General features: G+C 48.9%; 3 protein-coding genes across 3 annotated transcripts in view; 1 reads left to right on the top strand and 2 right to left on the bottom strand.

The window, feature by feature from the left end:
• ETH_00028320 (uncharacterized protein) overlaps positions 1-3159 on the top strand; it is a gene marked incomplete at both ends in the record, with an annotated part of 8794 nt that extends 5635 nt beyond the window's left edge. Inside the window, 4 exons of the mRNA XM_013377097.1 lie at positions 2-1399; positions 1908-2397; positions 2681-2863; positions 3016-3159. Coding sequence (XP_013232551.1) covers positions 2-1399; positions 1908-2397; positions 2681-2863; positions 3016-3159 — 2215 coding nt within the window. The remainder of the gene's footprint in view (position 1; positions 1400-1907; positions 2398-2680; positions 2864-3015) is intronic.
• Positions 3160-6517: 3358 nt separating this feature from the next.
• ETH_00028315 (uncharacterized protein) lies at positions 6518-8973 on the bottom strand (the record flags this gene model as incomplete). Its single annotated transcript, XM_013377096.1, has 4 exons — positions 6518-6571; positions 7909-8064; positions 8262-8449; positions 8655-8973. 4 exons carry the CDS (start codon positions 8971-8973, stop codon positions 6518-6520), a joined length of 717 nt encoding a protein of 238 aa, XP_013232550.1.
• A 1193-nt stretch (positions 8974-10166) lies between these two features.
• Positions 10167-13171, bottom strand: ETH_00028310 (eukaryotic translation initiation factor 4a, putative; the record flags this gene model as incomplete). The annotated part of the gene is made up of 3 exons (XM_013377095.1): positions 10167-10562; positions 12113-12577; positions 12812-13171. The coding sequence occupies 3 exons, from the start codon at positions 13169-13171 to the stop codon at positions 10167-10169; spliced, it is 1221 nt and encodes a 406-aa protein (XP_013232549.1).
• Between the last annotated feature and the right edge of the window lie 192 nt (positions 13172-13363).

Below are 13363 nucleotides of genomic sequence, written 5' to 3'. Positions count from 1 at the left end.
TGCTGTGCGAGCAGCAGCGGCTGCTGTGGGGTCTCCCGCTGCTGCCAGGAGACCTTAAGGCTTTTCTGCATCTCCAGGGTCTCCGCTGCAGGCACTTGGGCGCTGTTTACCGCGCTGTGCAGGTGCTGCTGCCCCCAGCAGCAGCAGCAGCAGCAGCAGCAGCAGCAAAGACAGCAGCAACGGGGGCGGCAGGGACAGGGGCGGCAGCGGCAGAGCCTGCGCCTGAAGCAGGAGCTCAAGACAAAGCGGCAGCAGCAACAGCAGCAGCAGTACCTGTAGAGGCAGTTGAGGGCGCAAGTGCTGTTGCTGCTGCTGCTGCACAAATGCCTTTCCCGCTGCTGCTGCTGGAAAGAGACATTTTGCTGCGCTGCAGCAAATGGCTGCTGAACCGGCACCTCGGAAGCCTCACGTTGGGGCAAACTGCTGAGGGCCTCTCCCACCTGCTGAACTGTCTCTTTGCGCCGCTGCTGCCGCCCCCAGCAGCAGCAGCAGCAGAAGCAGCAGCAGCAGCAGCAGCAGCAGCAGCAGCAGCAGCAGCAACAGCAGGGGCGAGTGCACAGGAACAGGCGCTGCTGGCAGTGCTGAAGGAGACACCTCAGAGCCTCTGGGAAGGACTAAGAGCCCGCGCGTGGACTCATTTTGGCCATTTGCTGCCTCCCTCGATTTGCTGCTGCTGCTGCTGCAGCACGGCAGCAGATGCTGCCGTGCTGCTGCGCTGCCTCTGCCAGGCCTTGGGTGTGCAGCTCAACCAGCAAGTGCCGCTTAAGTTGCTGCGGGCCCACAGCAGCAGCAACAGCAGCAGCAGCAGCAGCCAGCAGCAGCGGCTGGAGATCCCGAAGTGGATGCGCGTGCTGCAGGGCAAAGAGCAGCAGCAGCAGCAGCAGCAACACAAGCAGCAGCAGCAGCACAAGCAGCAGCAGCAGCACAAGCAGCGGCAAAAGGGAACAACTGACACAGAAGAGACTGGGGCTTCAACGGATACAAGAGAGACTGCCAGCGACTCCTCTCCAGTATCGCAGCAGCAGCGGCAGCAGCAGCAGCAACAGCAGCAGCAGCAGCAGCAGCATCACTGGCCTCTCCAGGCGTCAATGAAGGGCATCCCACCCACAACGGTGTCTTTGCCCTCTTCCCCCAGCAGCAGCAACAGCAGCAGCAACAGCAGCAGCAACACCAGCAGTAACAGCAGCAGCAGCTGTGGATTAATGAAGGCAGGGGATGTGCTGCGGGTGTCTCCTTTGCTGCAGCAGCAGCAAAGCAGTCCCCCCAGCCAGACGATCCGGGCGCTGATTGCTGCTGCTTGCTGCTGCTGCTGCTGCTGCTCCGAGAATGCTGCAGGGGCCCTCGACCTGCTGCAGCAAACCCTTTGCGTCTCTCACCAGCTTCCCGCCTCCGTATTCGCGTGAGAGTCCCCAAACCCTAAACCCTAAACCCTAAACTCTGCTGGCTGCTGCTGCCTGCTTGCTGCTGCTTTGCCCTTTCGGCAGCATCTTAAAGGCCTGGACAGCAGCAGCAAATCCAAATTAGCTGCAGCAGCGGCAGCTCCTCGTTGGGCTGCCGCTGCAGCAGGAAACTGTCTCTGCTGCTGCAGCGAAAGGCGTTCCTGCTGCTGCAGCAATGAAGCGTCTCTGCTGCTGCAGCAGGGAGGTGTCTCTGCTGCTGCAGCACAAAAGTGTCTCTGCTGCTGCAGCGGTGCCTAAGATGCAGCAAAATCAAAAATAAAACAAAAACTAGAGTTAAAATTCAAATGAAATTAAAAGCGAATTAAATTTAAATTAAAATGAAATTAAAATGAAATTAAAATGAAAATAATGTGCCAGCAGCAAGCAGCAAGCAGCAGCAGCAAGTGCGTTCGGGTGTATGTACAGGGAGGCTCCTTTTTCTTATTTTCTCGTTGGCTTTTTATTTAGTTTAGGAGGAGATGATTTAAATGCATGCAGCAATTTGCAGAGATCTTTGATTCTTTGCGAGCGCAGCAGCAGCAGCACCAGCAGCAGCGGCGAGCAGCAGCTGCTGCTGCTGCTGCACGTGCAGCTCGCCTGCTGCTTCGCCCGCCTCCCCGGGCTGCTCTGCATGCGCCGCAGCATGGCCCACATGCAAAGGGCTTTGCTGCTGCTGCTGTGGTGTGTGGGGCCCCGCCCGCACTGTTTGCTGCCGCTGCTGCTGCTTGCTGCAGCAAGGTGCGCGCTCGACCAGCTGCAGGTGCAGCAGCAGATCCAGACGCAGCAGCAGCAGCAGCCGCAGGTGCAGCAGCAGCAGCAGATGGAGCCCTGTGACTTGCAGCAGGCCGCTGCAATCGCACGGCGCTGTGCCGCAGCAGCAGAGGCAGCGCTTGAAGAACTCCTGACGAGCAGCAGCAGCAGCAGCAGCAGCATCAACAGCAACCTGTACCTAGTGGAAGTGAGACGCCCGTAGCTCTGGTGCTGCTGCTGCTGCTGTACTCAACGAGCCTGCTGCGGCTCCTGCTGCTCTTGCTGCTGCTGCTCGTGCTGCTGCTGCTGCTGCTGCTCCGGCTTCAGCGGTTTTCTTAGTTTGTCGTCAGCCCGCTGCGCTTGTTGTTCTATTGAACACATAAATAATGAATAGTTAATTAATTAATTAACTAATTAATAATTAATTAGTTAATTAATTAATCAGAATTTAATTGATTAAATTCAAATAATTCAACTTTATCGTTTTTCAGGTGTACACGCAACTGTCTACAGTGTGGGAAGGCACAGGCGACTGCAGCAGAGCCTTCAAGTGGGCGCGAGCAGCACGCAGTGTTGCTGCTGCAGCAGCAGCAGCAGACGCAGCAGCAGCAGACGCAGCAGCAGCAGATGCAGCAGCAATGGACGCAGCAACAGCAGGCGCTGCAGCGCTTCAGGTCAGTTTCGCTGCTGCTGCTGCTGCTTTTGCTGCTGCTTCTCTCACTGCCGCGGTTGCATAGGTAGTCTTACTCTTGCTGCTGCTGCAGCGCCTCCTGCTGCTGCTGCTGTACTGCTGCTGCTGCTGCTGCTGTGCCGCTGCTGCCTGCAGGAGGCGGAAGCTCGCCTGCTGCGTCTTACAAAGATCGTGGTGCTTCAGGCGCAGCAGCAGCAGCAACAGCAGCAGCAGCAACAACAACAAAGGTCGCTGCTGCTATCGCGACTACGCCAGGCAACCGAAATGCTGCGGCCCTAGCAGCAGCAGCAGCAGCAGCAAAAGCAGCAGCAGCAGCAGCGGCAGCAGGACTGTGGAGCAATGCTAGAGGCAACCTAAGTACTAGTGGATCTTAGCAAGCAAAATGCAGCAGCAAATAATGCAGTAGAGAACCCAAACCAGCGTTTAGGGTTTAGGGTTTAGGGTTTAGGGCTTAGGGTTTAGGGGGTTTTAGGGTGATGCATGCATGTTGAGTTTGATTAATTGCTGCCTTTTTATATTTATTTGCTGCTTTTTTAATATTTTATTTATTTTGTTTTTGCTGCTGCACCTTACAACCCGCAAGACACATTTGAGGTGTACGTACACCTCAAAATGCCCTTTTCTTTCATTCGTTTTTTCGGAAGTAAAAATTAATAAAATAAAACTTTTATTTCTTCATTTTGCTGCTAACACATTACACATTACAATTGGGTGCTTAAACCTCTGCAGCAGCAGCAGCAACAGCAGCAGCAGTTGCAGCAGCATCTGTACAAACGGCAACGGCAGCAGGAGCAGCAGCACAAATAGCAGCAGCAACAGAAGCAATTGTAGCAGCAGCAGCAGCAGCAACAAAACGGCAGAGTTGCTGCTGCTGCCGCTGCTGCTACTACTGCACTTATAGTTCTTTTTGGGAGCGAACTGGCCTAGTATTATAAATAAAAGATTGGATAATAAACATTTTAGAGTAGAGTGTATTTAAAATCCACTTCAGTTGCAGCAACTATTTAGAGTTTTACATTTATTTATAAACACTTCTCATTATGCAAATATTTCTTTATTTCTTTAGACCTTTTTGTATTCTTTCATGCAGAAATGTATTTGTTTATTTTTGTTCATTTGTTTATTCAGAATTAGTTTAGTTTTTATTTGGAAAATTATATGGCATGCATATATAAATGCACATGCAGCGGCATTTTGATATTTACTTGCTGTTGCTGCTGCTGATGCTGGTGCTGCCTGTATTACGCAAGCTGCAGCACAAAGTGGTTCTTTTTATTTGCAATTAATTGCATTATAAAGACAAAGTGTAAAAGAAATACCGTTATTACTTTTTAAATTGTTTGAAGACATTTCGCTGCTGTTGCATTCTTGCAAAATTACATTTTTGGTTCTGGGTCAATTTCAGGTGTACGTACACCGCGGAGCAGCAACACCCCTCTGTCGTTTCTTCTTTCCCTTTTTCTTTTGCCATTATTGCCGAAATAAAATAAAATAAATCCAATAAAATAAATTAATTCATTTAACAGAAATATAAAAGAGGTACAAACGTTCGTTTTGCTTTCGTTGCTGCTGTTGCTGAGGTGTATGTACACCCCGCTGCCTCTCCAGCAGCAAATCTGAATCAGCAAACGGCGAAGTTCTTTGGTGGCATTTTATTTTTATTTGCAGCTTTTAATTTAAATTTATAAATGCAAATCAGAATTCTTAAACATTATTTAAATATAAATAAACATTTATGTATAAATAATGCTTTACAATTCGAATTTGCATCTATAATGATGCATTATTACTTTGCCACTTGCGGGACGTCAAATAAACAATCAAAATAAAAAACAAAATAAAATAATAACTTTAATTCAATCTGATTATTCAAAATAAAAAACTAAAATAGTGACTTCAATTTAATCTGATTATTCAAAATAAAATAACAACTTCAGCTGAATCTGATTATTCAAAATGAGAACAAAATAAAACAATAACTTCAATTGAATCTGATTATTCAGAACGCAAACAAAATAAAATATAACTTTAATCTAATCTGATCATTCAAAATAAAAAGAAAGTAAAATAATAACTTTAGTTCAATCTGTTCATTCAGACCAAAAAATAAATGAATAATAACTTTAATTAAATCTGACTATTCAAAATGAAAAAGAAATAATGACTTTAATCTGATTATTCAAAATGAAAAACAAACAAATAATAACTTTAATTTAATCTGATCATTTAAAATGAGGAAAAAATAAACAGTAACTTTAATTCAATCAGATTGTTCAAAATGAAAAAGAAATAAATAATAACTTTAATCTAATCTGATTCTTCAAAATAAGAAACAAAATAAACAATAACTCTAATCTGATAAATCAAAATGAAAAATAAATAAATAATAACTTTAATCTATCTGATAACTCAAAATGGAAATAAATAAATAACAACTTCAACTTAACCTGATAACTTAAAATGAAAAATAAATAAACAATAACTTCAACTTAATCCGATTATTTAAAATGAAAAATAAATTAATAAACAATAACTTTAATTTAATCCGAGTATTTAAAATGAAAAATAAATAAATAATAACTTTAATCTAATCTGAGTATTTAAAATGGAAAATAAATAAATAGATAATAACTTTAATTTAATCTGACTATTTAAAAAGAAAAATAAATAAATAACTTTAATTTAATCTGATTATTAAATCGAGTCCTCAAACCCGCCCGCAAAGAGACATTTTGGGTGTACAGACACCTCCGATGCCTCAGCAGCAAGGGCAGCTGTAGCAGCAGCAGCAACAGCAGCAGCAGCAGCTCACTCACTGCTGCTGTAGCCGCAGTAGCAGCCGCAGCAGCTCGGTAGCTGCTGCAGCAGCTGCAGCAGCAGCTGCAGCAGCAGCAGCAGCAGCTGCTGCTGCTGCTGCTGCCGCTCAGGCATATCCGCTGCCTCAGTCGGTGCTGCTGCAGTTCAGTAAACGCCGCCGCAACGCCAACAGGAGCAGCAGCAGCAGCTGCTGCTGCTGCTACGCATGCACTGTGTGGAATGTTCACCGCCTTGCAGTGACCACCAGGAGCTGCAGCAGCAGCAGCAGCTGCTGCTGCTGCTGTTGCAGGAGGAGGCTGCTGCTGCTTCCAGCAGCAGCAGCAGCAAAGTTTGCGTCATACCTTTTGCCAGATTGTTCCAAGTCTCTTTTTTTTCCTCTTTGTCTCTTTTTGTCTTCTTTATCCTTTGGAACTTCTTTGTCTCCTTAATTCTTTCCTCAATTCCTTTTTATCTTTTTCTTTTTTGTCTTTTTGTCTTTTTCTTTTTTTGTCTTTTTGTCATTTGCTGCAGTCCAACTTCGTTTTCTTTTTCTTTTTCTCCTTCTCTTCTTTATTTTTGTCTCATTTTCAACTATTTATCTTCATTATTAATTATTAAATATTAATATTAAATAACAAATAAATAAATAAATGAATAAAAAATAAATAAACAAATAATAAAAACGGGATAAGTAACTGTCTCCCTGTCTCGCTGTCTCTACTCGTTAGCAAAGACAGCTGTTTCTCTTAATTTATTTAAATTAATTAAATTTATTTATTTATTTATTTATTTATTTATTTTTATTTAACTATTTAATTCTTTCTTTCTTTTTTCTTTTCTTTTATTCTCTCTTGGGGGGCTCGGGGGCCACTTGCGGTGTATGCACACCGCCCGCCTGCACCATAGCATTTATAAATTTTGAGTTTCTTCGAAATGGGAAATAAATAATAAAAGAATAAAAGGAAAGAAATAAAAATAAATAATAAATAAATAATAAATAATAAAATAAATAATAAAGAATAAATTCAGATGGGGCAAATTAGGCAAATACCTTTTTCCATTTGCACCCGTCTTTTTGGCATTTATTCATTCCTCGAAATAATCCATTTTTATTCAATTCATTTTATTTATTTATTTATCTATTTATCTGTTTGTTAATTTGTTTGTTTATTTGTTTATTATCCATTTATGCAGACTCAAGAACATCACGAAAAAAAGTTCAAGACGAAAGCCTTAAGACATGCATCATGTCTTCAGGTGTACATACACTGCAACAGCAGCAACTCTTGCATTTGGCCTTCATGCATTTCATTACTTTTACACATTTACACATTTACCATTTACTAAACATAAAAGGGTTTATTTGCACATTTTAGCATACATATTCCTATATATATATACACACATACATATATATATATTATATATACATATATATATTTACATAATGTACACATTTATTTATATGCAGTGTTACTTATATATATTTGTACACGTTTACACACAGAGTTCATTTTTAATGGATTAAAATGAAAAGGGGAAGAAATAAAGTAATTGTTTTGGCGCTGAAGTCTCTAGGCCTTGTTAGCAGCTCACATGCACTTTTACATTTCACTTTAGAGGAAAGATTCAGAAAAGGAGCAGCAAAAGGGGCTTTTTGCATGCAAGCGCATGCACGGGGCTTTTGCATGCGTTTGCACCGGGTGTACGTACACCCCAACACACAGACACTCAAACGCAGAAAATGCAGCACTAAAAGGCGCAAAAAGTAGAAACATAAATGAAAAACAAACAGAATAATAAAGAAACAGAAACTGAACGAGATAAAGGAATCCGAGAAAAAGAAGAAATAGAACAGCTGGCGCATGCAGTGTACAGACAGCTCTGCATGCATGCAGCGCGGTAAATACACCGGAAGGATTTGCTTATTTATTTCGAAATGTTTATTTATGTTTAAATATCTGTAAATAAATATTCAATTAAATGTTCGTAAATACGCATTTGATTAAATACTTACAAATAAACATTTCTGAATAAACACTTTCCACTTCCAAAAGGCAAAAGAAGAACAAAAGAGAAAAAGCAATAATCCCAAACAACAAATAATAAATAATAACAATCACAAAAAAAGAACAAATAATTAATGATAATAAACAAATAATAAATAATAATAAATAAACAATAGATAATAATAAATAATAAATAAACAATAAACTAGCGTCTTTGTCTCACCACAGACACAGCCCCCTGCACTTTGTTAATTCCCTCGAGCACTTTTTGCTGCAGCTCTGCTGCTGCTTTGTTGCCAGCTTCTGCCAGCTGCTGCAGCGGCTGCTGCTGCTGCAGCAGCAAAGGCCTTATCACCAAGTTGTATATCGTCTCCGCGCCCTGCACAGCAGCAGCAGCAGCAGCAACAGCAGCAGCAGCAGTAGCAGCAGCAGGTTTCGGAAATAGTTAAAATGAATTAAAAGCAATTCACGAGACAATCGAACAGCAACTGACTCCAAAGACGCAGCAGCTAATCCCGAAAATACCGCAGGACACTATCCCAAACCCTAAACCCTAAACCCTAAACCCTAGAGCACCTTGAAGCGGGGGAGAGCGAGGTAGAGGAGGAAGCAGAACTTGAACAAGTAGTAAAAAGGAATCCAAAACAGAATGAAGTCCACGAAATATTCCAAAATGGAAAAGGCGCTGTAAACGACCCAGTAAGTCAGCCACAACTTTTCGCCTTCTGTTCCTGGACTTTCAATTGCCAGAAAGGACATCCACGCTGCAGCAGCACAACACATCTGCTGCTGTTGCTGCTGCTGCTGCTGCGGGTGCGGGTGCTGGTGCGGCAGCTGCAGCGGGTCTGGAGCTGTGGGTGCTGCTGCGCAGCTGCTGCTGCGGAAGTTGCTGCAATGCTGCTGCTGCGCTGCACTTGCTGCTGCTGCTGCTGCTCTACCGCTCCTGCTGCTGCTGCTGCTGCTGCTAACCTGGGTAAAGGAATCCCGCAATGTCGCAGACGAGGCCCCCCCCAAAACCAGTGCCCAAACTTATGAAAAGAACTGCAGCAGCAACAGCAACAAGAAAAGAAGGCCTAAGTCCTGTTGCTGCTGCTGCTTGCTGCGCCACAGGGGCATCTTGCAGGTACTTATCTGCTTCGCTGAACAGCCGCTGCAGGGCCCCCGCGGGGCCCCAGCCTCCGGGGGCCCCCGGGGCCCCGGGGGCCCCCGGGGGCCCCTGGGGGCCCTTCTTGAGGGCCTCGCTGCTGCCGTCGGAGCCGGAGCCCGAGCCGCGCCGTGGGAAGGCCATTGTGTGGTGCAGCGAGACGAGCCTGTCTTGCTGCAGCAGCAGCAGCAGCGGGAAGCGCGGAGCTAGCGGGTCTTGGGGACTTGAAAACAAAAAGAAATGAAATTAATTTCAAGAGGAAGAAAAAAGAAATAAAGAAATGCGGGGGAAGCTCGCGGAGCGCAGCGCAGCGGGTGTTGCGGTGTTGGTTGAGGTGTATAGGCAGCTGCTGCTGCTGGTCCGGCTGCTGCTGCTGCTGCCGGGCGTTTTGGAGAAGCTGGACTTCGGAATGTTTGAAGGAAATGAAATACAAACTCAATTTTATTCATTTTGGACTCAACCAATCCTCCCACTGCAGCAACTCCGCGCACCTTTTGCACCGCAGCCCCGCTGCCGCCGCTGCAGCTGCTGCTCGCGGTGTCTGCGTCTGTCTTGCTGTTCGGGGCCCTGCCTGGTTTGGCTTTGAATTTGAAATTAAGCATAATTCGAAGTAAAATAGAATTCAATTTTAGTGATTGATTTGAATTCAGCTCCAACTCGAATCTAATCGATAACAACGTGCAACCCCGACACTGCCCAAGGAACCCGCCGCCGCGCCAGCGACAGTCCACTCCCACTGGCTCCAAACCCTAAAGCCTAAACCCTAGCTGCGCAGCGGGACAGACCTGTGTCGTGCAATTGCTGCTGCTGCTGCTGCTGCTGCTGCCGCTGCTGCGTGGTTGTTTTTGTGTTTGTGAGGGTTGTTCGTAAAGGTGTTGGTGCTTTGGCTCTGAGAGAATTGAAGGAAGAATTAGAATACGCGCACGCAGGCCCGCCCGCAGCTGCGCGCATGCATGCCCGCCCGCAGCTGCGCGCATGCATGCATGCAGCTGCGCGCATGCATGCCCGCCCGCAGCTGCGCGCATGCATGCCCGCAGCTGCGCGCATGCGCGCCCGCAGCTGCGCGGATGCATGCATGGAGCTGCGCGCATGCGCGCCCGCAGCTGCGCGGATGCATGCATGGAGCTGCGCGGATGCGGGCCCGCAGCTGGGCGCATGCATGCATGCAGCTGCGGGCCCGCAGCAGCTGCGCGCAGCCCGCCGCAGGCGCGGAAGCCCCGCCCCGAAAACAAATTCCCCCGAACAAATGACAATTTCCCGGAAGGCGCGCGGCGGGCGGCGCAGCAGCGCAGCCCCGCCCCGCCGCCGCCCCGCAGCAGCAGCAGCAGCAGCAGCAGCTACTTGGTGTCGAGCTTGGCGGGCATCTCCTGGATCTGCGTGTTGTAGTGCGTCTCAATGTCCTTGAGCTGCTCCATGTCCGCGGCCGTGACGAAGTTGATGGCGATGCCCTTCCGCCCGAAACGCCCGCTGCGCCCAATGCGGTGGATGTAGTTCTCCTTCGAAGTGGGAATGTCGTAGTTGATCACCAGCGACACCTGCTGCACGTCGATGCCCCTCGCGAGCAGGTCCGTGGTGATCAGCACGCGCGTGGAGCCGCTGCGGAACTCCCGCAGCACCGTCTCGCGCTGCTGCTGCTCCATGTCGCCGTGCATCGCGGAGACGGTGAAGTCGTGGCCCGTCATCATCTCCACCAGCTGCAGCACCTTCCGCCGCGTGTTGCAGTATATTATTGCCTGCGGCAGCGGCAGCAGCAGGTGCGTCCGGCAGCAGCAGCAGGTGCGTCCAAGAGCAGCAGCAGGTGCGTCCGGCAGCAGCAGCAGGTGCGTCCGCCAGCAGCAGCAGGTGGGTCCAGCAGCAGCAGCAGGTGGGTCCAAGCAGCAGCAGCAGGTGGGTCCAAGCAGCAGCAGCAGGTGGGTCCAAGCAGCAGCAGCAGCAGACCTGCGGCCGGCAGGTAGCAGCAGCAGCAGCAGACCTGCGGCCGGCAGGTAGCAGCAGCAGCAGCAGATGGGGTCGAAGCAGCAGCAGCAGCAGCAGCAGGTGGGGTCTAAGCAGGTGTGCAAGGGGTGATGGGTGGGACGGGGTTGTTGGAGAGGTCGTGGGTTAAAAAGGGAGACAGTTTGGGAAGGGAGACAGTCTCGAAAACTGGAGATGAGGAGACACTTTGAAAGTTGTGTTCGAAAGCAAAGAGATGGCTTGAGGAGGGCACACTTCAAAAAAAACAGATTTGAAAAGAGGTGATTAGAAAGGAGACTTTTTAAAGACATGCTTGAACACGTGTACTTTAAAAAGGAGACACTTTGCGAAAGAGACTCAGAAGAGGAGACGTCATTTTTAAAAAGATGTTCAAAAAACAAAACTTGAAAGGAGACTCTTCTTAAAAGGAGACACTCCAAAGGAGACGCTTCTTGAGAAGATGCTCGCCAAAAAGAGACAGTTCTTAAGAACCGACACTCAACAAAAGAAATACCTAAAAAGGAAAACATTTTAAAAAAGAGATATTTAAAAGGGGACACATCTAAAAAAGCAGACATTTAGAAAAGCAGACATTTAAAAAAGGAGAGAGTTAGAAAAGGAGAGAGTTAGAAAAGGAGAGAGTTAGAAAAGGAGAGAGTTAAAGGAGGAGACAGTTGAAAAAAGATACTTTTAAAGGAGACACAGTTGTTAAGGGGGACATTCCTTGAGAGAAGATATTTCTTGTGTGAGACTTTTTAAAACAAAAGGAGACACTTCTTGAGAAGAGACATTTTTGAAAGGAGATATTCTTAAAAAAAGACACTTCGTGAAGGAAACACTTCAAAAAAGGTACTGAGAAGATATTTAAAAGGAGACACTTCTTAAAGGGGACACTATTTCACATTTCTCAGGCAACAACTTGCAAAAGGAGACACTTTCAAAAAGAACAAACTGAACAATGAAGGAGACACTTAACGAATCTCGAAGGCGGCTCTCGGAAGGAGACACCCAGCCAGAGACACGAACACGAAAGGAGACACTCCACAAAAAAGACTTGGTTAAAAGACGCGGTCGAAACAGAGACCGAACTCTCGGAAAAGGAGACACTTCAAAAAGGAGACACCTCAAAAAGGAGACACTTCAAAAAGGAGACACTTCAAAAAGGAGACACTTCAAAGACGAGCCCAAAACCCTTTGCGAAAGGCCAAACCCCCGCTGATGACCCCTCGTCACAAGCGCCGCAGCGCGGGGCCCCCGGGGAGCCGGAAAGCGCGCGGGCGCGGGCGGGCCCCGCGGCGTAAACCCCGAAAAAGGGTTTGCGGCGGCAGACCTGGGTGATGGTGAGGGTTTCGTAGAGGTCGACGAGGGTGTCGAACTTGTTCTCCTCGCGCTGGACGTCGATGAAGTACTGCGCAATGCCCTCGAGCGTGAGCTCGTCCTTCTTCACCAGAATCCGCTTGGGCTTGCGCATGAACTGCGTGGTGAGTTCGAGAATGTCAGCGGGCATCGTGGCCGAGAACAGCGCCACCTGCACGTCCTGCGGCAGGTGCTGGAAGACCGCCAAAATCTGCGCCTTGAAGCCCCGCGAGAGCATCTCGTCCGCCTCGTCCAGCACGAACAGCTGCATCTGTTCGCAGCGCAAGTGTCTCTTTTCCAGCATGTCGTTCACGCGCCCCGGAGTCCCCACCACCACGTGCACGCCCCCGTGCAGCCGCTGCGCGTCCTCCCGCACCGAGGTGCCTCCCACGCACGCGTGGCACAGCACGTTCAGGTAGTCCCCCAGCGCCAGCGCCACCTGCACCGCAGCAGCAGCGGCAGCAGCAGCAGCAGCGGATTCGCCCTCCCTGCTCCCCAACGAGGGGTCACAACCCCACCCCCCTCCCAGGAGCAGCAGCAGCAGCAGCAGCAGATTCGCCCTCCCCGCGCGCCGGGGCCACAACCGGACCCCCCTCCCAGCAGCAGCAGCAGGAGCAGCAGCAGCAGCAGCAGCAGCAGCGGGCAGTGGACCCCCAGCAAGAGCGGGGCGGACCTTCTGGATCTGCTGGGCGAGCTCCCGCGTGGGCGCGAGGATGAGGACCTGGCAGGCGGGCTTGTCGTAGTCGATCTTCTGCAGCGCCGCAATCACGAAAGTGGCGGTCTTGCCCGTGCCGCTCTGCGCCTGGCCGATGGTGTCGTGGCCGTCGATGATGGGCTTGATGCCGCGCATTTGGATGGCGGAGGGCTTTTCGAAGCCGTAGGAGTAGATGCCGCGGAGGAGCTTCTCGTTGAGGGGGAGGCTGTCGAAGGAGGAGACGACTTCGTCTTCGAAGTCCGCGGCCTCCTGCTGCTGCTCCTGCTGCTGCTGCTGCTGCTGCTGCTGCTGCGCGGCGGGGGGCGGCGGGCTCTCCATTTTCGCGCGCGAAGAGGCTCTGCGCGGCGGCGGCTGCGGCAGGCGCTGCTGCTGCTGGCGCGGGGGGGGCGGCGGCTGCGGCGGCGGCTCCTGCTGCTGCTGCTGCTGCTGCTGCTCGGGTGCCAACGGCCGGCCTCGCTGCTGCTGACACACTGCCTGCTGCTGCCCGCTGTTGCTGCTACACTTTCTCGC

This window comes from Eimeria tenella, genomic scaffold (assembly GCF_000499545.2).
Source record: "Eimeria tenella Houghton genomic scaffold, Eth_scaff46, whole genome shotgun sequence".
Lineage (NCBI taxonomy): Eukaryota > Apicomplexa > Conoidasida > Eucoccidiorida > Eimeriidae > Eimeria > Eimeria tenella.
Note: the sequence above shows the minus strand (reverse complement) of the source record. Positions and strands in the feature narration are given on the sequence as shown.